Below are 26,660 nucleotides of genomic sequence, written 5' to 3' on the forward strand. Positions count from 1 at the left end.
TCTGAGCTATCTAGAAAAACTAGATGTGCACAAGTCCATGGGTCTGGATTTAATGCACCCCAGGGTACTGAGGGAATTGGCAGAGGCCAATGCTGAACCTTTGGCCATTATCCCTGAAGACTCTTGGAGACTGGGGGAGATACCGGATGACTGAAAGAAGGCAAATGTACTGCCCATCTTTAAAAAAGGAAAGAAGGACAATCCAGGAACTATAGACCTGTTAGCCTTACCTCAATCCCTGGGAAAATAATTGAGGGAATCCTCAAGGAATCCATTTTGGAGCACTTGGAAGAGGAGAAAGTGATCAAAAGTAGCCAACATGGATTCACCAGGGGCAAGTCCTGCCTCACCAATCTGATCAGCTTCTATGACAACGTAACAAGCTCTGTGGACATGAGGAAGTCAGTGGATGTGATATACCTTGACTTCAGCAAGGCTTTTGATACGGTCTCCCACAACATTCTTGTCCATAAGTTAAGGAAATATGGATTGGATCCTTGGACTATAAGATGGATAGAAAGCTGGCTTGATGGTCGGGCCCAATGGGTAGTGGTCAGTGGATCGATATCTGGATGGCAGTCTGTTTCAAGTGGAGTGCCGCAAGGCTTGGTTCTGGGGCCGGTGTTATTCAACATCTTTATTAATGACCTGGATGAGGGACTGGTTTGCACCCTCAGCAAGTTTGCAGATGACACAAAACTAGGGGGAAAGGTAGATACACTGGAGGGTAGAGAGAGAATCCAGAGGGACCTGGATAAATTGGAGGACTGGGCCAAAAGAAATCTGATGCAATTCAATAAGGAGAAGCGTAGAGTCCTGCACCTGGAGCGGAAGAATCCCAAACATTGTTACAGGCTGGGGACCGACTGGCTCAGCAGCAGTACGATGGAAGGGGACCTAGGGTTATGGTGGATGAAAGGCTGGATATGAGTAAACAGTGTGCCCTTGTAGCCAAGAAAGCTAACGGCATACTGGGGTGCATTAGGAGGAGCATTTCGAGTAGATCTAGAAAAGTAGTTATTCCTCTTTATTCGGCACTGGTGAGGCCACATCTGGAATATTGTGTCCAGTTTTGGGCCCCCCAGTATAAAAAGGATGTGGATTTGCTGGAGCAGGTTCAGCGAAGGGCAACAAAAATGATTAAGGGGCTGGAGCACAAGACCTATGAGGATAGGCTAAGGGATTTGGGCTTGTTTAGTTTACAGAAGAGAAGACTTAGAGGTGATTTAATAGCAGCCTTCAACTTCCTGAAGGGGAGCTCTAAAAAGGAGGGTTAGAAACTGTTCTCAGTGGTGTCAGATGGCAGAACAAGGAGTAATGGTCAGAAGTTGAAGAGGGAGAGGCATAGTTTAGATATTAGGAAAAACTACTTCACCAGGCGGGTGGTGAAGCATTGGAATGCGTTGCCTAGAGAGGTGGTGGATTCTCCATCCCTTGAGGTTTTTAAGTCCCGGCTGGACAAGGTCCTGGCTGGGATGACTTAGTAGGGGTTGATCCTGCTTGAAGCTGGGGGCTGGACTAGATGACCTCCTGAGGTCCCTTCCAGCCCTGTGATTCTGTGATTCTGTGAATTGGGAGCCGCTTCCTCTCCAGGCTTGATATCCATGTTATGATCCTCAGTCTAAAATAACAGCAGTGTCTGTGATCTTCCTGGCATAATCCTCCGACCTCAACAGACCTCCACCTTTTGAATTACTCTACTGGTGTCTTTCTTTTCCATCACATCAAAGCCAGGCTTCATGACTTTCATTGTCCTTCACAACTCTGCCCCTTCTGCTTATCTGTTCCTGTCTCTTATTGTAACAAACCTTTTGATCTGTTGCTTATACCAGCCACCAGTGGCTTTTTTTTTTTTGGAACAGAGCAGGACAAGAACCAATAGACATTGAAATCAAGAGAAGAAGGTGGGGATGGCTAGGCCACGATCTCAGAAAACCATCATCCAGCATAGCCCGTCAAGCTCTCACATGGAACTTGCAAGGAAAACGCAAAAAAGGAAGATCTCAGACAACGTGGAGAAGGTCTACTGGGATTGAAGGACAAGAACTGGGGTACTCTAGCTGGCTCCAAGAAGTTTTGTCCCAAGACAAAGTGGAGGAGACTTATAGACTACCTATGCTCCAGGCAGAGTACAGGGGTTAAGTAGTGGCTTGTTTTGCACAACTCTCCCACTGCTGTTTTTAAACTGATCTATGGGCCACTACCCACTATTTCAAATTTCTGCAAGAGTCACATATTCAAGTGTCTACAAAAACTTAGGCAATCGGTGGCTAGGTGGGGACAAAAACAAAAGAGGGTCAAGAGAACCCCTCTTCCTGACTTAACTGTCATGAATAATGCTTGGATTCATGTGCCAACAATGCCCAGATGCTTCGTATGTTGGACAGACTTCAAACTCTCTCAGACAAAGAGTTAATGGGCACAAAACAGACATAAAAACACTCCTAATCCACAAACCAGTCAGCCACCATTTTAATGGAGTGGGTCATTCTGTTAATGACCTGAAGGTTTGCATCTTACTGAAGAGGAATTTTGACAACAGTCTTGAAAGAGAGGCTGCTGAACTCTCTTTTATATTCAAATTTGACACATTAACACGTGGTTTGAACCAGGATGGGAATTTTTAGGTCATTATAGGGGGTCTTTTGCATACTTGGCTTAATCTAATTCTTGACCCCCCCACCACCTTCTGCCCTTCTACTCCCTGATTTGCTCACCTGGATACATTTTTTCTGATTTGTCAACCTTGATTACGATTTTTGGTTCTCTGTGCCTTAAATATTGAGTCTGTTTTCTGGTATGGCTATGGTCTGAAGAAGTGGGTCTGTCCCACGAAAGCTCATCACCTAATAAATTATTTTGTTAGTCTTTAAAGTGCTACTGGACTGCTTTTTTGTTTGTACAGTATATAGCCTAGCATGGCTTTCTCTCTGTTAGGATTCTTGGTATGACTTTTTGTGCTGAAAGACACACTGTAGATGAGACCAAAGTGAATCTCTTTAGGCTGGATCCTATTTATCCTGTAGTTGCTTACCATCACATAGTCATGTGGCTCAAACTTTGTTTGCAAGTGATGAAAAAAATTAGGAAGAAGGTGCTTTCAAAAGCAGGGTTTCCTTTTGAATGAACCCTGTCTACACAGCCATTTTGGCTTTTGAAATCAACTCTTCCAGAATTGAGATCCTGCGTGACTATTCAAATGAGGCACAATATATTTAAATCCATGCCTCATTAGCATTTCCAATCAGGCATATTTGCATGTGCCTTCCGAAAGGGAGGGACAGTGTAGCCACAGCCACACAAAATGCATTTCAAAATAGCACCCAGCTATTTGAAAATGCATTTCTGATCCATAGTGCTATTTTAAAATAGTGCCATTTGAGCCCATTATGGCCTGTTTCAAAATAGGCTTTATTCCTCAGGAAATGAGGTTTACCAGAATCAAAATAATGCACCTGCTATTTCAAATTTATTTTGAAATAGCATGTGTGAAGCCGCGTCTACATGTGCCAGCTACTTCGAAGTAGCCGCGCCAACTTCAAAATAGCGCCCGCCATGTCTACACATGGCGAGCGCTATTTCGAAGTTGAAATCGACATAAGGCAGCGAGACATTGAAGTCGCTATCCCCATCAGGAGATGGGACTAGCGCCCTACTTCGATGTTGAACGTCGAAGTAGGGGACGTGTAGCCGATCCACGTCCCACAACATTGAAAGAGCGGGGTCTGCCATGGCAGCCATCAGCTGAGGGGTTGAGAGACGCTCTCTCCAGCCCCTGAGCTCTGTGGTCGCCGTGTGCAGCGGCCCCTTAAAGCTTCCCACCCCATGTTCCTGTGCAGGAAGCTGAGAGCACGTGCAGGTGGCAGCACTGCCACGCGGCCAGCCTGCACACCTCCGTGCAGCCCCAAGCCACCACCCCTGCAGCGATGGCCGCTCGCCAGCCCCCAAAGTGCCCCCAGGGCACCCCCCACCCCACAAGGGAAGCCAGGGCTCCCAGACAGCCAGCCAGTCTGGGAAGAGGCAGCGGGACCCCTCCTGGACAGAGGCTGAGATCCGGGACCTGCTGGGGCTCTGGGGTGAGGAGGAGGTGCTCCAGGTAATGGGGAGTAAGAGGCGGAACACGGATGCGTTCGCTCGGCTGGAGGGCCTGGCTGCCCAGGGTCACCCTGCCCGCACTCCTGACCACGTCAGGACTAAGGTTAAGGAGCTGTGGCAGTGTTACGCCTGGGCCCAGGATGCGGCCAGCCAATCTGGGGCCACCCCCGCCGCTTGCCCCTTTTACAGCGAGCTCAGGTCCATCCTGGGCCCCCGGTACACCTCCTCCCTGCTGGCCACTCTTGACACCTCAGCCGATGAGCCCCAGCAGGCCCCAGCGGCGGAGTCCGCCCTGGAGGCAAGCCCCACACCCCAGGGGCCCCCCCAGGAGCCCACCTCTGGGACACTGGAGGAGGAGGAGGGGAAATCCTCCTCCAGCAACCGGGGGGTGGGGTGGGGGGGGCGCGAATCGCCAGTCCATCCCGGAGCTCCAGCAGGGCGTCCGCCCAGAGGGTGTCCCCCAACCGTGGGAGCGGACCGTCAGGTATGTACCGCCCCCGGTGCACACCCCTGGTGTTAAGGGGTGGGGACAAGAGACATGACCAGGGCCCTCCACATGCCCAGATGACCATGGCCCCAAGGACAGCAGTGGCATGTCCCTCAGAAGAGTGCATCAGCCCCTGCCCCCCAGCAGGACAGCACCATGCCCCATCCCTGGGGATGGGGGGAGCGGAACCTAGGGTCCCCCGGGGGGGGGAGGGGGTGGGACACCCATCAGCAGCAGCAGCAGCATCTCCCCGGGATGGGGATGGGGAACCAGCAGCAGAGGGGTGGGGGGACAAGGGCCATGGCTCAGGGCCCACACTAACGGCTGTCTCCACTCTTCTTCCTCCCTGTGTTCCGCAGCTGCACCATCGGAGGGCCCGGAGAGTGCTGGCAAGGTCTCCGTGGTCCCGGAGAGCCCACCGGGGCCATTGCAGCAGGCCAGCCCCTCGGCGGAGCACCGACCAGCCCCAGGATGGGGCCAATGGTGGAGCCGCCACCCGAGGATGGCCACGGACCCCCAGCTGTTCGCGACCCTCCAGAGTCAGCTGGAGGTGTCAGAGCGGCACCTGCGGGTGGAGAAGCGGCAGCTGGAGCTCCAGGAGCGAGCGCTGGCCTGGTGCCAGGAGGCATGGGGGGCCTTCATGCACACATTCGAGCGCATAGCGGAATACCAGGCCCCCCCCATGCCGCGCCGCCCGCCGCTCTGCCCGCCACTCCACCCGCCGCTCCGACCGCTGTCCCACCGCCGTCCGCCACCCTGGGGCCTTCTGCCGAGGGGGACCTGGGGCCTGCTGACACCCGCCGGCCATACCTGCCGGTTCGCCCAGCCCCTACCCAGCCTCAGCCAGGGCTCAGGCCAAGGTGAGGGTCGCACCCTCTAACCCCGGGCGCCGGACAGTAGCGGGGTGCGGGGCCGAGGACGTGGCCCCTCCCATCCACCTTTGTACATATCCCCCATCATATATTTGTATATAGTTTGTGTTAGACCCCTGTTCTTTATGGTACCTGCCCCCCCCATGTAAATAGTTCCCCCCCTTTTGTTCTGAGATATATATATAAATTTGTAGTATTAATAATAAAATAATTCACTGTTATTTGGTTTAAAAAACAACAGGTCCATTTTTATTTGCAAGAAAAGTGGGGGGGGGTGTGCTCTTGGGTGCTCTGTGGTGTGGGCGTGGGGGCAGGGAGTGTTGTGGAGGATGGGGGGGTGCAGTGGGGGGCCTGCCAGTGTTCAGCCCCGTGGCCTGGTCGAAATTGGCCTGCAGGGCCTCCCGGACCCGGATCCCCTCGGGGTACACCTGGTGGCTGGGGGCAGCGGGTGGCTGCATGTCAGCCCTGCCAGCCTCCACAGCCCAGCCCTGGAAGAATGCCTCCCCCTTGCTCTCGACCAGGTTGTGGAGTGCGGTGCACGCGCCCACAAACTGGGGGATGTTGGTGGGGCCTGCATCCAATCGGGTGAGGAGACACCTCCCGCGCCCTTTGAGGTGGCCAAAAGTGCGCTCAACCACCTGGCACGCAGGGTTCAAGCGCGTGTTGAAGCGCTCCTGGCTGGCTGAGAGATGGCCTGTGTAAGGGTGCATGAGCCAGGGCCGGAGGGGGTACACCGCGTCTGCGACGACGCAGAGAGGCATGGTGGTGTCCCCCACAGGGATCTCCTGCTGGGGGATGTAGGCCCCGCCTCCAGCTGGCGGCACAGGCCCGAATTCCTGAACACCTGGGTGTCGTGGGTGCTGCCAGGCCAGCCAACGTAAATGTCCAGGAAGCGGCCCCGGCTGTCCACCAAGGCCTGGAGGACCACCGAATGGTAGCCCTTCCTGTTCAGGAAGCGTCCTCCGCTGTGCTCCAGAGCACAGATGGGGATATGGGTCCCATCCAGAGCCCCAAAGCAATTTGGGAAGCCCAGGCTGGCAAATCCCGCGATGGCGGCATCCGGGTCCCCAAGCCGCACGAGCCTGTGGAGGAGCAGGGCATTGATGGCGTGGACGACCTGCAGGGGAAGGACATGGGAGAGCACCAGTGAGGGGTGTGCAGGGTGTGTCTGGCCTTCCACCCCAGGGCTCCCTCCCTCAGGCCTCCCTCCCCCAGGGCTGCCCTCCACCCCAGGGCTCCCCCCTCCAGGCCCCCCCCCCCCCCGGGTCCTCTTACCTCCATGAGGACAGCCCCGACAGTGGCCTTGCCCATGCCAAACTGCTGCCCCACGGATCTGTAGCTGTCTGGAGTGGCCAGCTTCCAGACAGCGATGCCGACCTGTTTCTCGACTGTGAGGGCACGCCGCATGGAGGTGTCCTGGTGCCTCAGTGCGGGGGGTGAGCCACTGGCAGAGCTCCAGAAATGTCTGCTGGCTCATGCGAAAGTTCTGGAGCCAGCGCTTGTTGTCCCACTCGCCGAGCACCAGCTCCTCCCACCAGTCGGTGCTCGTGGGGTAGCTCCACAGCCGGCGGTGTGTGCGTTGGGAGGGGGTGGGGGGTCGGAGGGCAGCAAGGTCTGGGGCTCCTTCCTCCTCCCCTGGGGGCAGCTCCTCTTCTGCGAATAGAAGGTGGTCAGCTGCCTCCTGCATAGCATTGAGCAGGGCAAGTACTGCTCCTGTAGGGGCAGGTGGGTGGACCTCTGGCTGCTGCTGCTGGGGATCCATAACTGCTTCGACGGGGTGTGCATGCCTGTGGCTCTGCAGACCGCGTGCTGTGCAGGCTGAGTGTGTCTGGGAGGGGCCCCGGAAGTGCTAGTCTGCCCTGTGACCCTGTCCGCAGCTGTTCCTGGCACCCTTATTTCGATGTGGGCCGCTTTGGTGTGTAGACGCTCCCCTGCAGTGCCTACTTCGATGTGGTGCTGCCCAACATCGACGTTGAACATCGATGGCACCAGCCCTGGAGGACGCGTAGACGCTATTCATCGAAATACCTTATTTCGATGTCGCTACATGTAGACGTAGCTTGAATCATTTAAATGCTGCCAAATTTATTTCAAATAACTGCTTGTATTTTGAGATAACTTAGCCATGTAGACACAGCCTTAGTGTATTAAGTCTAGCGTTTGTTTTGTTTTTATTTTGTTCAGTAACCTACTTTGTTCTGTCTGCTTTTACGACCACATAAATTCTACTTTTTTATACTTAATAAAATCATTTTTGTTTCTGAATAAACGTGGCGCAAATAATTGTTACTTGAGGGGGGGACAACTGCTGTACAGATCTCTTTTTCACAGATAAAGAGGCAGCAAACAAGTTAGGAGCATAAGCTGGGCAAGCTTTAGCCAGAATAAGATGGATTTATCTAGGGGGCTGGTCCCATTGAGGCTGTGCATCTGGGTGCTGTGGAAAGTCCCTTTGACAGAGCCTTTCCAGAGATGATCTGATCTCGGTGTGTGTATCACTCTGCTGTGGGCTCTGAGCACATCTCTGTGCCAAAGCTGGTTGCCCCTTACTGTTGCTATGAGATGTGATTAGTTTTGTTATGCAGGGTAAAGCCCCAAATGTGATGGTGAGGAAGCGGGATGTGCTGGCACTAAAAGCTGGTTTGTACTGTGTGTATTTCATTAGCATTATTGCTGTTGCGAGAAAACACTTTAAAAGAATTCCAGGCAGCAATTTTAATGGTCATGGGACCTAAAAGTTCTTGACTTCAGATTGATGCATCATCTAAAAAATATTCTTTATTGTCTTGATGCTTCCTCCCCTCAGCTCCTGGCGGAGAGGACTGCTTCTATTACTGTCTAAAACAGGCCACTTCAATTTCTTCCAGTCCTAGGAACTGAGATTCTGTCCCTTTGCCCTCAGCATTTGAACTCTTCAATAGCTGCTTTTCTATAACTATGAAGCAAGCTGGGCCTGGGATTTGTCCATGTAAAAAGATGCTTTTGTACCTGTCAGAGGGCAAAGGCTGCTGTGTAGTGTACAACTTGCACCTGCACCTGAGAGCCAGCGTTGCCATGCTGTAAATAGAGCCTTAGGGTAAGTCTACTATGCAAATAGACACCCGTGGTTGGTCCACAGCAGCTGATTTGAGTTTATGGGATGCAGGCTAATAGGCTAATTAAGCACAGTCTAGATGTTCATTTGGGCTTGAGCTGCAGCCCAGGCTCAGGGGCCCTCCTACTTCGCAGAATCCAAGAACCCAGACTCCTGTGCCCAAACATACTACACCGCAATTAAGTAGCCCCTTGGCCTGAGTCTGCCCAGCACAGGCTAGCTGTGGGCTTTTAATTGCAGTGTGGACCCACTTGTGTGTAAATATGCATCTCCTCCTAAGATGCCTGGTGTAGCTACAGCACACATTGCTGCTACTGTCAAGAGCTGATTTCTTTTTTTGCATGATTATAATTTTTGACACTTTTTTAGAGGCAGTGAGGTGATACGATGGAAGAAATGAACAGGCATTGTGTGGTTTTACAGTTTCCAAAATCCATACAGGGTTAATGCTCGTAAGCTGTTGTCTACAAGGCTCTGCAGTGCATGGATTAATTTGGTGACACTCATGGAGTGCAGTCAAAATGCTCAGCAGTACTGTCAATATAGCAACATAATTCTATTCAGGGGTACTATAGTTTTTAAGCATAATTAACTCTGCTTAAAAAAAAAAATCCTTGCGTACATCAGGTCTAAAGGGAACCCAAAAAGCCCAACGGCTTAAGGAGTTATTTTTAACAAATTACTGGCAGTAGGACTATACCTAGTGTCCTGACTACAGAAAAGCTGTTCAGGTGCAACCTATCACAAAGCTTGGAGCTGACAAAATACTCATAAAAGTCTTTTGCCAGGAAATGTAACTTACTGGGAGAATTATGCTTTCTGCAAAATGGGACTGGGGGAAAATGAAAGTTGCACAGACAAAGGGGGATCTTCCATCTATTTGCTGCTTTTAAAATACTGTCTTGCCTGATTTCACAAACAAATACAACCTACACAGAGCTACTATAAGGTGGGTGCATAACTGGTCAGAAAAATGTTCCCAGAGATTTGTTATCATTGCCTCACAGTCAAGCAGGAAGAGCGCATCAAGTGGAATCCCACAGGGATTAGTTCTAGGTCTGGTTCCATTCCATATCTTCCTCAATGATTTAGAAGTTGGCACAGAGAGAACACTTCTATAAAGTTTGTGGATCATACTAAGCTGGGAAGGGTTGCAAGTGCTTTGGAGAATTAAAATTCAAAATGATTTAGACAAATTGGAGAAATGGTCTGAAGTAAATAGGATGAAATTAAAGAAGGACAAATATAAAAAAATACTCCACTTAAGAAATAAATCAGCTGCACGCATACAAAATAGGAAGGAGTACTGTAGAAAGGTATTAGGGTCATAATGCAGTACAAGCTAAATGTTGTCAACAATCTAAGACAGTTGCCAAAAAAGCACAACACAAAACAAAACCAAAAAAAACCCATTCTGCAATGTATTTGCAGGGGTGGTGTAAGCAAGGCACGAGAAATAATTCTGCTCTACTCTGCACTGACTTGGAGAAGAGTATCGTGTCTAGTTCTGAAGAGAAAAATGTGGATGAATTAGAGGCATAGAGAAGAGCAACAAAAATAATGGAAGGTCTAGAAAACATGAAGGAAGATTGAAAAAAATGTGTTTGTTTAGTCTGGAGAAGAGAGGATGAGAGGAGGGGGCATAGTTACAGTGCATAAAATACTGTTACAAGGAGGAAGGAGATAAATTGGTCATTAACCTCTGAGGGTACATAGGACATGAAATGATGATGGGCTTAAATTGCAGCAAGGGTGGTTGAAGTTGGACATCAGGAAAAACTTCCTGTCAGGGTCCTTAACACTGGGCTAAATCACTTAGGGAGGTTGTGGAATATCTGTCATTGTAGATTTTTGAGACCAGATTAGAAAAACATGTCAGAGATAGTCCAGATAATACTTAGTTCTGCTGTGAGGGCAGGGGACTGGGCTAGGTGACCTGAGGTCTCTTCCAGTCTGATGAGTTTGTAATAGAGGACAGTAATCAGCAGAAAGACTTTGATTTTAAAATGTATTTTATCATATAATTAATACGAACAAGACTGATGTGAAATACATCCTCTTTATAATAGCAGCAGCAGCCTAATAATTATAGGTTAGAAGGCCAGGTGGATAACAAAAGAGTTCATTATCCTAAATTTTCTTTCCAGCACAGGAGATTCAAGATTATTACAGTTCATTGACATAACGTAATAGGTGTAATTCATCTTGTTGGAAGGCACTCCAATATGCTTGAGCAATCCCTAATCCTTTGTGCTTAACAGTTTCTTGCCTGCACTAGCAATTAGTGCTGCCAAAGTTATTGCATCGACTTTGTCAGTGACCCACAAAAGCCTAAAGTTACAGTTCACAAAATAAAAAAGTAAGGGTAGGGCTACACAGTAAAGTTATTTCAAAATAACAGCTGGTATTTCGAAATAACCATCCCAGCGGTTGGCTTATTCTGAAATTGTTAAATCTCATAGCATGAGGCATAGTACCCATTTTGAAATAACTGTTTCAAAATAGGGGCTGCATAGAGAGGGCATACAGCCTGTTTTTGAAGTAAGCCGTAGTGCGTCCAATGGCTCTGTTTAGAAATAGGCTCTACGTGTGTAGACGCAGTATTGCGAAATAGCTAAATGCTATTTCAAAATGCATTTTGTGTGTAGCAGTGTTATTGTAAAATAAGAAATTCCAGAATAGCTTATTTCAAAATAAGGCTGCTGTGTAGATATAGCCTAACATGACAAAGGTTAGAAGGTCTAAATGTTTCATTCCTTGACCTTAGAATAGTTTGCTAATGTGGATAGAAACAAAGAAATGTTATCATGCAGCAAGGAATTAACCTTCCACTATTGGGCACATCCCAGAGAATTATTAGAAATATATGATACATAAGTGTTTCATATGATAATTTGGTCATATATCTCCAAAAAGTCTAAGATCAAGGAGGTTTGCCATTGACTTCAAAGGGGCTCAGAAATCATTCTGGGAGTTTTCTATCCTGTGATTAAATGGAAAGTTTTTTTCCTCAAAATTTGTCAGGCCCCTCAAAGCCCTAAGCAAGGCAGCATTTTTTCTTCGCACTTTGCTCTCCATGGTTGTTGAATTGCAATGAGACGGACCTTCAACTCATTTGCTTGTATCACATTTATATACGGTACATATGTTAAACTCAAAAAGAGTGGTCAGGAATAGACTCTTGTTTTTAATATGGTGAGAGAAAAATGCGATGATGTAGATACAGGATGCTAAACCGTGTTGAATGTTGTTTATAGGCTGGTATGCATTTAGCCTAGAGGCTTTAAAGTGTTCAACATGCCTCTTTGGTACCCAGTATGCTAAATGTTCACTGACTGCAATGAAAGTTAAGGGTGCTCAGCAGCTTGCAGGGTCAAGCCCCTGAAGAGGACACAAGGCGCAAAGCTGTAACAAGTGGTGTTGTAGCTGTGCTGGTCCCTCGGAGTCAGGAAGATGGTTTCAAAGCTGTCAAGAAGAGCCACATGCAGGATTATTCTTTAATTCCACTTTCACCAAACCCCTATTATAGCAGCAGATACTGTGGATTTTCCTCAGGATCCCAACGCTTTTCCAAGGCTCTACTTCCAAGTTGCTTGTGCAAAACCATAGAGTGCCACTTTTGCTCTGTAGCTCCTTTTTTGCGGCTGCTGTGGTGTGGTGTTTCCTACCACAACCAATTAAATCCATATCTCAGCTGCTGTTGAAATCATTGTTCCAGTCACCCAGGTGGAGTCCATCAGAAATGCTCTGGGGTCCAGTAGGTAGAGACCAGTGCATCGCTGGTTGTCTATGCTGACAAAAGGGAGGCGCTGGCAGCTCAGACAAGTGCCTCCATACTTCCTCATGAGGGGAACTTCTTCCCCTGAGACATGAGAAAGCAGCGTACTCAGCTGTGTGTCACTTCCTCATTTCAGCGGCTGCAAACACTCAGGCTGGGATCCAGACAAGGACTTGGGTTTTGCAAGTGCTGTGCTATCTTATGTTCGGGTGCCTGGAGAATCATTGGAGAAACGTGTTCCACAAAGCCTGAGTTAGGGTCCCTGTGCAACACAAGGGGAGAGCTAGGGGCCTAGGAATGCAGGCCCCAGAAGCCCACATGCTAGTGGGGAACCACTGTGAGGGGTCTGTTTCTGTTAGTGAGCCACAACTGGGAACCCCTCCCAGCTGTCAGGTGTTTTGGCACCTAAAGTATTTGTGAGTTAGGCTCTGCCTTGCTTCACACTAAATAGCCAGAGAAGCTGGTACCCACCTTATAATGTTTAGCTCTGTGTTTTGGAGGCTCACCCAGGCTGTGGAAGACCCTGGTTCAATTCTCTCCTCTGCCTGATGGGGGAAAAGCCAGTCTGAACAGGTGTCTCCCATCACTGAGGGGCTTCAACTAAGCAGCTGAGCTCTGGGCTTGTCTGATGCAAAGCTCCCTCGAGCTCTCTTGTTGAAGCTGTTCTAGGTTGGATCAGTAATGAAAGAGTGATTGGAGCCAGTGCAGTGGATGCAAGGTGTTCCACCTCCCAGGTTAGGGCCCTAACGACCAGGCTACAGGATCATTCCCTCAGGGTATAATTTGGCAATAGCAATGGGCTTATTTTGAAATAGGTGAACCTCATTCTACGAAAAATAGCTCCTGTTTTGACCGATTTCAAAAGAGCTATTTCAACACAGGGGCTGTGTACACAGGGGCCGTGTCTACACTAGCAAGTTCTTTCTGAATAGTTTACAAGAGGAGAGCCCCTTTTGAAAGATCCCGCGTCCACACACAAAACGCGCTCTTTTGAAAATAATTTCGAAAGCCTGTGACACGCCTTTCAAAATCGCTCTTCCCTTCCAGTTTCAAGAGGAGCCCCTTCTTTCGAAAGAAAGCATGTGTAGATGCGTCGCGGGTCGCTCTTTCGAAAGAGCAGTTCTCCATGGCGCCAGCCAGCTGGCATGCAGAGACGCCCCTGCCGGCACAAGTGGGGCTTTATGGTTGGTGCGTCCAGCCGTGTTTAAAGACGTAGGGACCCAGAAACCTCATGGGAGGAAGATGAGAGCATGCGGGCTGCAGGAACCCCACGAGCCTCCAGCAGCATGCTTGCTCGGCAAGGCCAGACACCAGCAAGGCACCCCACCAGCCTCATGGCCAGCTCCCAGGACCCCTGTGCTCTCTGGGGCCCACCTCCAATCTACCAGAGGAATCCCCAGAGGACAGCCAGGGGCCAAAAAGGAGGGACACGTCCTGGAGCGAGGGAGAGATTAAAGACTTGCTGGGATGGTGGGGGCATGAGGAGGTGCTCCTCCACATCAGTGGCTGGTGCCCGAATGCCACAGCCTTCGTCTGGCTGTTGGTGGGACTGAGGACCCCAGGCCACCGCCTCATATAGCTAACCAGGTTGGGTCGCAGGTCAAGGAGCTGTGGCAGGCAAACACCCAGACCCAGGATGGGGCCAACCACTCGGGGGCAGCGCCCACAGGCTGCCCCCACTACAGAGCCCTCAATCGGCTACTGGGGCTGAAGGACACTGCTGAGCTGAAGGCTGTACTGGACATGGCGGCACCCAAGGCCAAGCCTCAGCCCAATGACCAGTTGGGCGCCACAGCCAAGACCCAGAACCAGGAGCTATAGACGTCCTCGGACGAGGAGGGGGCCCTGGTGATTGTGATCTCCTCCAGCTCCTCAAGCCAGGACCCCTCCACTGGGTCTCCCCCAAAGTTCTTGAGGGACCCTCATGTAGGTAACCAGTGAATCAGACACCCCTGGGCCATGGAGCAGGCCACTCATGGCACTCAACACCCACTTCTGTGGACAGCACCACAACCAACAAGCCCGAGGAGGGGGTCTGGAGGGGGACAGACCTCACCTGGCACATGGCCCACCCATGCGGGGATCCCCCCTGAGTGCCCAGGGCTCCTGGGCTGTTGGAGGGGGGGGTCTGGCCACAGGATTGGAGTCATGGCCCCAAGGGCCAGATCACAGGGCTGATAGGTTCCCTCCTCTCCCCTTCTGTCTCCACAGCACCACTGTCTAAGGGTTGAGCGAGCGGGAGCCCCCTTGCCGAGTGCTGAGGGGGCTAGGCCATGCAACCCCTGCCACCCAAGCAGGCCCGTGCCCAGAGACAATGCTGCTGCCACCACAGGGAGGAGGAGGTGGCCGCTGCACAGACCACGGCCATCTGGGAGCAGACTGACATGCTCCTGAGTTAGCTGGAGCTTGAGAAGGCAGACGAGGTGGTGGCAAGAGGCCTGGGGCGAGGTCACTGGGGCCCTCCGGGCCCTCACCTGGGCTGTTGTCCAGCACCCACCACCACCCCCACGCCTGCCACCTCCCTGCTGCGCCGTCTGCCACCTCCAACTTGCCGCCCTGAACTTACTGCCCTGCTTCTGCCCAACGTCTGTCCAGCTGCCCTCCTGGAACTGGCACAGCTGCTCAGCACCAGGGTGGGCCATGGTGGGCCAGCTCCCTCCACCCCTCTGGCCCCTGCCACTGAGGCTTTGGCCATAGTAACCCTGCCATGCCCCTACCTCCTCATGGTCCCAGCCCCATCAGGGACTCTGGACCCAGCATGGTACAGGCTCCCATGGCCATCATGGGTCCCAGACCCCACCCCTGTGGAAGACTGAGCCTCCCGCTCCCCACACCCAGTTTCAGGTACCTCCACACCCTCCCACTACTCTGTACATAGTTCCTCCCATTCACGCTATAGCGCATCCTGTGTTCATGTTGTTCAAAGATGGTTCATTTTGAGAGTTAACGTTTATTTACAAACACCCCTATGCCCTGTGTAATGGGGGGGGGAGGTGTGTGTGTGAGGGACAGTGGTGAGGGGCATGCATGTGTGGGCAGTGGTGGGGCACGTGTGTGTGGTGGAGGGTGCCTAGGGGAGAGTCATTGGGGCACCCCAGCACAGGCAGCCCTGAGGGCCTCCCTGACTTGCAACCTGTCCCAGCTTACCTGAGGGCACAGTGATGTGGTGGCTGCTCATATGCAGCCACAGCCTCAGTGGTCCAGCCCTGCATGAACAGCTTGTGGCTTGTGCTCCACAATATTGTGGAGAGCGCAGCATGAACTCACCACTGAGGGCACATTCCAGAGGCTGACCTCCAGCCACGTGAGGAGGCACTGAAAGTGCCCCTTCAAGCGGCCGAAGGCTCACTCCTCCGTGCCCTGGGCCCAGTTCAGGCACTCATTGAACTGCTCCTGGGTGAGTTTTGTTGGTTTGTCCTGTGTAGAGCCTCCTGAGCCCCGGGTGCAGGGGTAAGTGGCATCAGCCACAATACAAGGAGGTATGATGGTGTCCCCAACAGAGAGGTCCTGCAAGGGGACATAGGTCCCATCCTGCATTCTGTTGCCCAGCCAGGAGTTGTGTAAAATCTGGGCGTTGTGGGCTCACCTGGACCATCCCATGCAGACATCCACGAACCAGCTCAGGGTGTCCACAAGGGCCTGGAGAACCACAGAGTGGTACCCCTTGCTATTGATATATCAACCTGTGCTGTGGTCTGGAGGTCTGGATGGGGATATGGGTCACATCCAGGGCCCTGAAGCAGTTGGGGAAGCTCAGGCCAGCAAATCCTTCCATGGCAGCATCAGGGTCCCCAACGTGGATGGCTCTCCACAGGAGGATGGCACTGATCGCTCGCATGACCTGCATGGAATGGAGGATGAGTGCATGTCGGCGTGCCCTGGAGCCTCCTATCCCTGCCCCCACGCCCCTCCCCTGTCCCCTCCAGGGCCCCTGCCCCATCCCCAATGGTCACCCTTGCCTGGGAGCCCTCCCTCCCATGGTGGGTGTGTGACCCAAGCATCACTTACCTCTGGGAGGACAGCCCCAGTGGTGGCCTTGCGCACCCCGAACTGGTGGCCAACTGAGCAGTGGCTGTCGAGGGTGGGCAGCTTCTGTATGGTGATTGCTACCTTTTTCTCTAGAGGGCGTGTGGGCCACATCCACCTGCCCTGGTGCTGAAGGGCAGAGCCCAGCCAGTGGCGTAGCTCCAAGAATGTCTCCTTCCTCATCTGGAGGTATTGCTTGTTGTCCCACTCAAGCATCACCACCTGGTTCCACTGCTCGGCACTAGTGGGGTAGTGGCACAAGTACCGGACGGCATGGGGCATGGACAGTGAGGGCTTGCAGGACCGGGGCAGGAGGGGTCGGCTGCCAGAGGTGGTAGAGGACTGCAATGACGATCGTGACCAGCAGTCTGACCCAGTTGTTGATGGCCTCCCCATTGGGGAGCTGGAGGGGATCCATGGGGGGCCTGTGGGATCCTGGCTTTGCTCCAGGCACAGGTTCTGTGCCTTGCAGAGCAGTTCTCAGCATGTGCAGGGTGGTGGTGTTTGGGAGGGGCCCTTTAAGGGAGCAGCCGGCTGTGGGGCCCAGAAGGGCTTGTCTGCCATGGGACCCTATCTGTGGCGTTTCCTGGCTTGTTCTTTTGAAAGGGCTCCTGTGGCTGTGTGGGTGCTCCCTTTCGAAAGAGTGCCTCGCTCTTTCAAAAGGACAGATCAGAAGGTCAATCTGCTTTTGAGTGTATGCGCGTGCTCTTTCAAAACCCGATCTTTTGAAAGATGCTTTCTGGAAGCTCGCCTTTCGAAAGTGCACTGTAGTGTAGACGCAGCTGGGGAACAGAGCCTATTTCAAAATAAGCTATAGTGTGTCAAATGGCTCTATTTCAAAATAGGCTGTATTGTGTGTAGAGGCTCTATTTCGAAACAGCTGATCACCATTTCAATATGCATTTTGCGTGTCGCAGCATTATTTTGAAATAAGCTATTCCGGAAGATCTCATCCAGAAGAGCTTATTTCAAAATAATGCTGCTGTGTAGACGTACCCTCACTCTTTGGCTCAATAACAACTTAAAGTGGCACCTAAAACTAGGACTTAATTCAATTATTTTATATTTATCACCTTTGCTATGTGAAGTTCCTACTGTGATGTTAATTGCTCTGCTATTTGTTCCTAGCACTGTTATTGAAATCTCACTACCTATGCTCTATTAAGGATCACCTCAACCGGTTTCTGTGCTACCCGATTCTAGCGACTAGCCGGCTGCAGAAGAGCACAAACCCCAGGTGCATCACAACTGAACGTTAAATGTTTTAACTGATTGTCAGTAATTGGGAGGAGGGGGCAGGAGCAGAGGTTTCACCTACACCAAGCACCAAACAAGAGGGAGGAAATCAGAAGCAGAGAGAGGAACATGTTGATGGGAGGGGAAGTCAGGGGCCAATTCACTTTAATTAGGGTGAACCTTTGAATCACTCACACTGTAGCTGAGGCTGAAGCTCATCGGGCTGCTGTTCACTGTGCATGTCAGATTCGTTCTGCTTTGCTGAGGAAGGCCATGTGCCGCTGTGCAAATGACAGCCATTTCCAATTGCTGCTGTAGGGAATTTGTCAGGAGCTCTCCTGATCCAACTGGGGAAAATGTAGAAGAAAAAAATACTGACCTTTAAGCCTATGAGAGCTCACATCTTAAGAGTCTCTCTCCTGAACACAGGCCAGTCAGTGGGGGAGTGGGATGTGAGCGGGGTAAGGGGGCAGCTGCACTGGGGCCTAGTGTTTCAAAGCAGTAGCAGCTGGAACTCCAGGTCCCTCTGAAGTGCCAGGGCAGTGATGCTCAGCTGCTCTGCCTGGCTATGAGAGGGGTCGGCCCAATTCTGTGATCCAAACCACTTCTGCCCTTGGCTCCACCACTTCCAGGGGTACAGAGCAAGGCCCCCCTCCCACCTAGCCCCAAGCTGTTGGCCCCAATGCCTGAACATTTCCCTTTGTGCTAGTAATATCAGACAGTCTTGGAGTAACTGGAAATTCACATTAAGACAGGATTTTTATTTTCTTCTATTGTGATATTTCACAGGTGGCAAGAAGAAAGGAGTTTGCAGCTGTGGACCATCAGTGGTCATGAACTTGCAGCTCAGCCCTGCTGTCCCAGTGCATACATATCTCACATTTCAGGAGGGATTTTATTTATTTATATATTGGGGTGCATTAGAAGAAGAATTTCCAGCAGATCTAGAGAAGTGGAGTCCCCTCTACTCGGCACTGGTGAGGCCAATCTGGAGTACTGCATCCAGTTCTGGGGCCCCCAGTATAGAAAGGATGTGGACGCATTGGAAAAGGTTCAGCAGAGGGCAATGAAAATGATTAAGGGGCTGGTGCACGTGACCTATGAGGAGAGGCTGAAAGATTTAGGCTTATTTAGTTTGCAGAAGAGAAGACTGAGGGGCAATTTGATAGCAACCTTCAGCTTCCTCAACGGGTGCAGTAAAGAGGATGGAGCGAGACTGTTCTCAGTGGTGACAGACGGCAATGATCTGAAGTTACAGAGGGAGAGGTGTAGGTTAGATTCTAGGAAAAACTATTTCACCAGGAGGGTGGTGAAGCACTGGAACACGCTACCGAGAGAGGTGATGAAATCACCATCCCTAGAGGTTTTTAAGTCCTGGCTTGACATAGTCATGGCGGGGATGATTTACCTGGGGTTGATCCTGCTTTAGGCAGGGGACTGGACATACATAAATAGGATTACCATATAAAAAAAGAGGACCTCTGAGAGCCAGTGGATCTGTATCAATATCTACCAACTCACATTGTATTAATGTGTTATAGTATATATAGTACATTAATACACCGTGAATTGGTAGATACTGATATAGATCCGCTCCCTCTCAGAAGTGTCCTCCTTTTTGAAAGGTCAAATATGGTAACCCTATATAAAATGCTTTTGGTACTTCTTCCAACTAGAATGCCCCTGGAAAATACATCCCTGGAAAATGATCAGTTTCCCACAGTGGATGAGAGGGAAGGAAAGGGAATTAACAAAAAAAGAGAAGGAAAAAAAGAAGTGATCTTGTAAGAGGCAGCCAAAGTTACATCATAAGAGAAGTAGAGTCAACAATGTTGTTTGTATTTCAAAAAGATGAGTTTGTTGCAATGTCCTTTAGCATATCCTGAAATTGGAATCTCTACAACAGATCACGAATAATGCCCATGGGAGGACAGGGTTGATGACCCTACATGACCCTTCCATGTCCAGTTCCACTGGTGATCTTAACTTTGAGCAGCAAATAAGCTGTGCTCCAAGTCCTAAATAAGGGTGGAGGTGAGTGAAGTGTTGAACTGGGAAAAAAGGAGGGCTGCTTCTCGGTGATGACCCGTACCACTGTGATTGATTTTGCTATTACGAGACTGGTGTAGTTATAGCCAGGTCTTACACCACACTACTAACAAGAGGAATAGGATTACACCCAAAAGAAAGAGAAACACCCCCTGGGGTTTTTCTAACTCCCAGTAAGTTATCTAAAACAGCCCATGGGTTGTCAGAATTCATTGGCTGTTATCTATCCCAATTTCTAAGAGCTGTTATCTATCCCAATTTCTAACAGGTCTTTCTCCAAGAAGTGTGTTTCGAGTTTCAGGGGATGGGACTACTTAAGGGTTAATAGGTGGGTATGACATACAGACACAAATGACACTCTGTCCTATAGAGCACGGAGGCTCAGTGGACCAAGCTTCCCGGCTGAGGCTGCTTGCTTTCAGAACTCCCCGGTCATTGGGTCAAAGCCTTTTCGGGGGTTCTGGGGCATCGTTGCCTCAGCCTTACACGTGACCCTTACAGGCTCATGAAACTAAAACATAAACACATCAACATATAGACAGACTTTCCACAGGACAGGATACAAAGAGACAGAATACAAACAGAGTTAATGAGAGAGAAAGGTTACTCACCGTAGTAACGGTGGTTATTCGAGATGTGTCCCCGTGGGTGCTCCACATTAGGTGTCGGGCTCGCCCGGCGCCGCAGATCGGATCTTCCAAGCAGTTTCTGCCGGACCGCGCATGCGCCGGTGCGCGCCGCTCCCTTGCGCGCTCCTGGCCACGTGCACGATCCGGTCCCCGCCAGTTCCTTGACCAACCGCCTCGGATGCTCCTGCAAAACACTAAACAGAGATCTGAAGCGGGGAGGATGGGCGGGTGGTGGAGCACCCACGGGGACACATCTCGAAGAACCACCGTTACTACGGTGAGTAACCTTTCTTCTTCGAGTGTCCCCGTGGGTGCTCCACAATAGGTGACTACCCAGCAGTAACCCAAGATAGGAGGTGGGTAATCGGATTATGTGCAGCTTGTCCCCGAGAGGACCGCTGTCGAGAGATGGGTATCCTCTTGGAATACCCAGTGAAGGGCGTAATGTTTGGCGAAGGTGTCATAGGATGACCAGGTCGCCGCTCTGCAAATGTCTTTTAGCGCAACGCCCTTGAAATAGGCTGTTGATGCCGCCACCGCCCTAGTGGAGTGAGCCCTGGGCGTGGCCAGTAAAGGAGTCTTTTTGAGTTCGTAGCACATTTTTATGCAGGATACGATGTGCTTCGAGATTCTCTGCGAAGAGAGACCTTCTCCTTTCGATTTGGGAGCGAGAGAGACTAGGAGTCTATCCGTTTTCCGGAAGGACTTGGTCCTGTCTATATAGAAGGCTAGCGCCCTCCTCACGTCCAGGAGGTGTAGGCGCGCCGCTTTGTTAGAGTTATGAGGCTTTGGATAAAACGAGGGTAAAACAATAGGTTCGTTAATGTGAAACTCAGAAGATACTTTAGGAACAAAGGCTGGATGCAGCCGTATGGTTACCGCCTCCTTGGAAAAAACAGTGCAGGGTGGCGTTGCCATAACTGCTGCAAGCTCGCTCACCCCGCGAGCTGACGTGATTGCAAGAAGAAAGGTCGTCTTTATCGTAAGGTGGCGGAGGGAAACTGTGGCCAAAGGCTCGAAGGGTGGTCCCGTTAGCACATTAAGCACCAGGTCCAAGTTCCACGAAGGTGGAAGCGGTTTCCGAGGGGGGTATAGGTTTACCAACCCTTTGAGGAACCTGGTAACCATGGAATGGGCGAACACCGTGTGCCCTTCCTCTTCGTGTCTGAACGCTGAAATGGTGGCAAGGTGGACCTTTAACGAGGATAGTGAGAGTCCTCCTCTCTTGAGGTCCAGTAAATACTCTAATATTACTGGTATAGGCACCGAAAGGGGGGCTAGCTGTTTGGTAGAACACCATGCCGTGAAGCGAGTCCATTTCTGCTCGTAGGTCTTCCTGGTGGAAGTCCTCCTGCTACTTTCTAGGACTTGTTGCACTTCCTCCGTACATGAGCTCTCTAGGGAGCTGAGCCATGGATTAACCACGCTTGTAGTTGCAGGCCTTGGGGGTGCGGATGCACTATGGACCCCTGGGCTTGCGTGAGCAGATCCGGCGCCACCGGAAGGGACATCGGTGGACGGTCCGACATGCACAGGAGTAGGGGGAACCATTGCTGTCGATCCCACGTTGGGACTATCAGGATCATTCGGGCTCCTTCCCTCCTGGCTCTCTGCAAGACTTTGTGGATCAGCACTGTGGGAGGAAAAGCGTAAAGCAGGGGGCCCCTGCACGAGATCGCGAATGCATCCCCCAGGGACTCCCGTCCCAGTCCTGCCCTGGAGCAGAATCATGGGCACTTCTTGTTGTGTTGAGTGGCAAACAGGTCTATCTGGGGAAAACCCCATGCGTGAAAAATCGGTCGTAGCAGATTGGTACGGATCTGCCACTCGTGTGTGAGTGCGAAACGCCTGCTCAGCTGGTCTGCCTTCACATTGTGAGCGCCTGGTAAGTACGAGGCTTTCAAGATTATATTGTTGGCGATGCACCAGTTCCATAACCGGACTGCTTCCGCACATAAGGCACGGGACCGAGCTCCTCCTTGCTGATTTATATAAAACGTGGTGGAGGTATTGTCTGTACTGATCCCGATTACTTTGCCTTGTATATGGTCTCGAAAGTGTCTGCAGGTGTTGAACACTGCTCTGAGCTCCAGTATATTTATGTGCAGTGACTGTTCCATGGAGGACCACAGCCCTTGAGTCACCCCGTCGCCCATGTGTGCTCCCCACCCTATGAGGGAGGCATCTGTAGTAAGAAAAACTGATATTTGTGGTTGGTGGAAGGGTACCCCTGTTAGCAAGTTCTTGGGGTTTACCCACCATTGCAGGGATTTGCGCACCTCTGCTGTGGGCGACAACACCCTGTGAACGGTGTGTGCTGCCGGTTTGTATACGCTCGCCAGCCAGTGCTGCATGCTGCGCATGTGTAACCTGGCGTTCTGTACTACGAACGTTGCCGCTGCCATGTGGCCCAGCAGCTGTAAGCACATCGGGACCGGCACCGTAGGGCTGAAGGTGATGACTTGCACGAGGGAGCCGATGGCCCGAAAGCGAGTCTCTGGTAGATACACTCTCGCTGTAATAGAATTTATGCGTGCCCCTATGAATTCTATGTCTTGTGTGGGGTCTATCTTTGATTTTGCCAGATTGATAACCAGGCCGAGCGAAGAGAACGTGCCTGCTGTGACGCGTATCATGCGTAGTACCTCCTCCTTCGAGGCCCCTTTGAGTAGGCAGTCGTCCAGATACGGGAATATAAATACCCCCTGTCTGTGCAGGTAGGCTGACACCACTGCCAAGGTCTTGGTGAAGACTCTGGGGGCCGAGGAGAGGCCGAACGGTAGGACCTTGTATTGAAAATGTTCTTTGCCTACCATGAACCGGAGGAATCGTCAGTGTAGCCAACCAGGCTCGGGTTCCCCAGAGACGAGGCTGCACCCAGAAGGAGAGTGCTATATTTGGTTTATTGAAAGCGCGTGACACCCGCGGCGGGAGCCCCGGAGACACCGCAGTCACCCGTGGGGGAAAACCCGACACGTCGGAGCTTCGCTCGGGGAGAGGCTCTGTAACAGGCCTCCTAACACTAGCTGATAAAGCTGAGCTCATTAACATAAGATTGCCTAAAATTGCCTATGCATTTCTTATCACTATCTCTTGTGGCCTACTGCCAGCGTAGCCTTGAAATCTTGGCAAGCGCGGCTTGTTCTGCAGCTGTTCCCATGGCAGTTAGTTTTGCAGCTTTCACCTTGCACAGAGTGGTCTGTTTAGATTCTCCTGAGGATTCACAGACGGGTCGATCTGCTCTCATGGGACCGTTACAAACTCTTCTCGCACCCTACAGTCAGTGAGCCGGACGGATAGTTATGTGAAAACACGCATCTTGTAAGTCGAGGGCTGCGAACCAATCTCCATCGTCTAGTGCCGTAAGGATGGAGGTGATTGTGATCATCCAAAAGCGTTGCTTGCGCAGGTACCGGTTGAGGCCTCGAAGATCTAAGATGGGCCTCCAGCCTCCTGTCTTTTTCTCCGTGAGGAAGTACCTCGAGTAGAACCTTTTCCCTTGCAGTTGCTCTGGCACTCTTTCCACTGCCCCTATGAGCATGAGATTGTCTACCTCCTGCTTGAGCCTCGCTACGTGGGAGGCCTCCTGGAGGTGGGGCCTGGGTGGAGGTCGTGGCGGTGGGAGCGACTGGAAGGGGATGGTGTACCCCGTGGCTATGATCTCCAGCACCCATTTGTCTGTGGTGATCCTTTGCCACTGGTTGTAGAATGGTCGGAGGCGATGGTGGAATAACCGCTTCGGATGACCTTGTGCAATGGTAGTGATGGCGCAGCCCTGGATCTGTTTGTCAAACTTGTGGCCTTTGGCCCTGCCCCGAGGACGCACGGCTCTGTTGGGAACGTCGCCTGGGAGTTCTGTACTGCTGGTGCTGTTGATGTCGCCCTTGCTTGTAACCCCTGTGGTACTGGGGACGCAGTTGCTGGTACTGGTACCGTCTTTGTTGAGGGTAGTAATTTTTCTTTCTGTATGGAGGGGTGTAAATCCCCAGGGTCCTAAGTGTGGCTCTTGAATCTTTACTGGAATGAAGGACCGAGTCAGTTGATTCAGCAAACAGCTTCTGCGAGTCGAAGGGAAGATCGATTATCTTTGCCTGCAGATCCCTCGGTATACCCGAAGTCTGGAGCCAGGACTCCCTTCGCATCACCACTGCTGTAGCTGTGGAGCGTGCTGCTGTGTCCGCAACATCCAGGGCGATCTGAACTCCCGTCCTCGAGGCCGTGTAGCCTTCTTGCACGATGGCCTTGAGCACCGGTTTCTTGTCCTCTGGAAGCGAGTCCATGAGGGAGGTTAACCTAGTGTAGTTGTCGAAATTATGGTTCGCTAGATGCACTGCGTAATTTGCCATTCGCAACAGTAGAGTGGAGGAGGAGTAGACCTTTCTGCCGAACAGCTCTAGCTTCTTGGCATCTTTGTCTGTTCCCCCTGTCTTGAATTCAGATGTCTTTGACCTTTGCTGCGACGACTCCACCACCAAGGAATTTGGTTGTGGGTGGCTGAACAGGAACTCCATGCCCTTCGCCGGCACGAAGTATTTCTTATCTGCTCTCTTGTGGACAGGTGGAATAGTTGCAGGGGTCTGCCATATCATAGTGGCGGACTCCAAGATTGCTTCATCAAGCGGTATTGCTATTTTGGAGGAGGCCGGAGGTCTTAGATTTTTGAGGAGCTTATGGTGTTTCTCTTGCACCTCTGCTGTCTGGATGCCTTGCGTGAAGGCCACCCTCTTAAACAGCTCTTGAAACTGTTTGAGATCGTCCGGGGGATGGACTTCCCCCGGGGCCGTAGCCTCGTCCGGGGAGGAGAGCGAGGAACCACTATGGTACGCCTCTCTGGACCCTTCTGGTTCCTGTTGGTGATGGTACATCCGCTCGCTGGAAGCTTGCAAGGGAAAATCTCGGGGTTCCATAACCAGTTCCCCCTGAGATACTTGAGTCTCTGTCCCCGTTCGCGATTGCCCTCAGGGATACGGGACCATCTGTGGGGATCTTTCCCTGGTAGATTGCCGGTGGTGTCTATGCCCCGCGTGATAGGGGCGACCATGGCAGCATGGGCACTGTTCTTGGGAAGGTGACCTAGACCACTCCCTTGGTGCATACCCTCTGCGTCTGGGGGAGCGAGATCGTCGAGAGACCTGGGACACTGGAGAGTGCGATTTGTGATACTACTCCAGCGGCTCAAACCCCAGGAAGGGTGAGGGTGGTCCCAGCCAGGGCGAGGCTGATTGTAAAAATGGAGACGGGGGCTCCGGGTAGGCTAGGGGGGACCCCTGCCTTCTAGTTGGAGTCTGCAGCATGAGCGGAGGGCTGAGAGAAAGCAACTCTGCAGCCCTGTCTGGAGAGGGGCTGCGGTGCCTTGTTTTGTGCGCAGCCTTCCCCCTCCCTTGAGGGGGCAGCTCCGCCCCCTGACGTGTAGGGGATCTCGGCCCCGTCCACGCCGTGCTCGGCACGCTTATGGGCGGTGCCGCACGGGCGGTGTCCTCCGGTGCCTGCAGGCTGCGTGCCTGCGCGCTCTGCACCGCCGGTTCCCCAGGGGTCGGTGCCGCCGGTACCAGCGCTTGTTTAGCCGCCGCCCTGCCTGCGGTGCAGGGCGGCTGTTTGATTATCGGAGGCTGAGCCGCCTCCACGTGGCTCTCCGTGCCGCCGCCGATCAGCTGTTGCTGCGGCTGGGGGCTGTGCGCTCCTCCCGTCCCGCTCGCTGTTGCTGCCGGCAGGGATCGGGCTGGGGAGACTTTCCTCCATTTTTGCGCTGATGGGGTGAGGGAGGCGGCTTTCCTTTTATGGGCCCCGGAGGGTCCCTCCTGCTGCGGCCGCTCTGGCATGTCTGGCTGGAGGGCCTTGTCGAAGAACAGCATTTTAAGCCGCATCTCCCTGTCCTTCCTTGCTCTGGCTGTTAATTTTGCACAGAAGGAGCATTTCTGCGTGACATGGGACTCCCCCAGGCACCTTATACAGTGACTGTGCCCATCAGACACTGGCATTGCCTCTCGGCAAGACTCACATTTCTTGAATCCTGAAGAGGACATCGTTGGTGAGTCTTTCAGTTGTTAATAGGGTACTTAGCACCTTCGCTGTGCTGTTTTCCCCCTCTCCGATAGCCTGCCGCGGCAGAAGGGCTAATGGCCCTAGGCTCCTGGCCTCCGGTGCTCCGCTTGTTACTAGGACTGGACTGAATGCCGTCCCGCTTGTTGTTTCTTTTTCTTTTTTTTTTTTTTTTTTTTGAAAATAACAACTGGCTAACTTAACAGTAGCCTAAGAACTTGAAAACTTTAAAGAAAAACAGTTAAAACCATTGAATACGCTAACTTGGCCGTAGCCTAGTCGGATTCCGTCTGCAGCCGACGGCGGTTAAGAGGAACTGGCGGGGACCGGATTGCGCACGTGGCCAGGAGCGCGC

At 51.8% G+C, this 26,660-nt stretch overlaps 1 protein-coding gene across 1 annotated transcript in view; it reads right to left on the reverse strand.

Moving 5' to 3' along the window:
* Positions 1–15,671: 15,671 nt before the first annotated feature.
* LOC142007381 (putative tRNA methyltransferase 9B) overlaps positions 15,672–26,660 on the reverse strand; it is a 50,850-nt gene continuing 39,861 nt past the window's right edge. Inside the window, exons 7-9 of the mRNA XM_074984042.1 lie at positions 17,784–17,935; positions 16,051–16,167; positions 15,672–15,833 (exon numbers count right to left, since the gene is read on the reverse strand). Coding sequence (XP_074840143.1) covers positions 15,672–15,833; positions 16,051–16,167; positions 17,784–17,935 — 431 coding nt within the window. The remainder of the gene's footprint in view (positions 15,834–16,050; positions 16,168–17,783; positions 17,936–26,660) is intronic.

The sequence above is a fragment of the Carettochelys insculpta genome, chromosome 1 (genome assembly GCF_033958435.1).
Source record: "Carettochelys insculpta isolate YL-2023 chromosome 1, ASM3395843v1, whole genome shotgun sequence".
Classification (NCBI taxonomy): Eukaryota; Metazoa; Chordata; order Testudines; family Carettochelyidae; genus Carettochelys; species Carettochelys insculpta.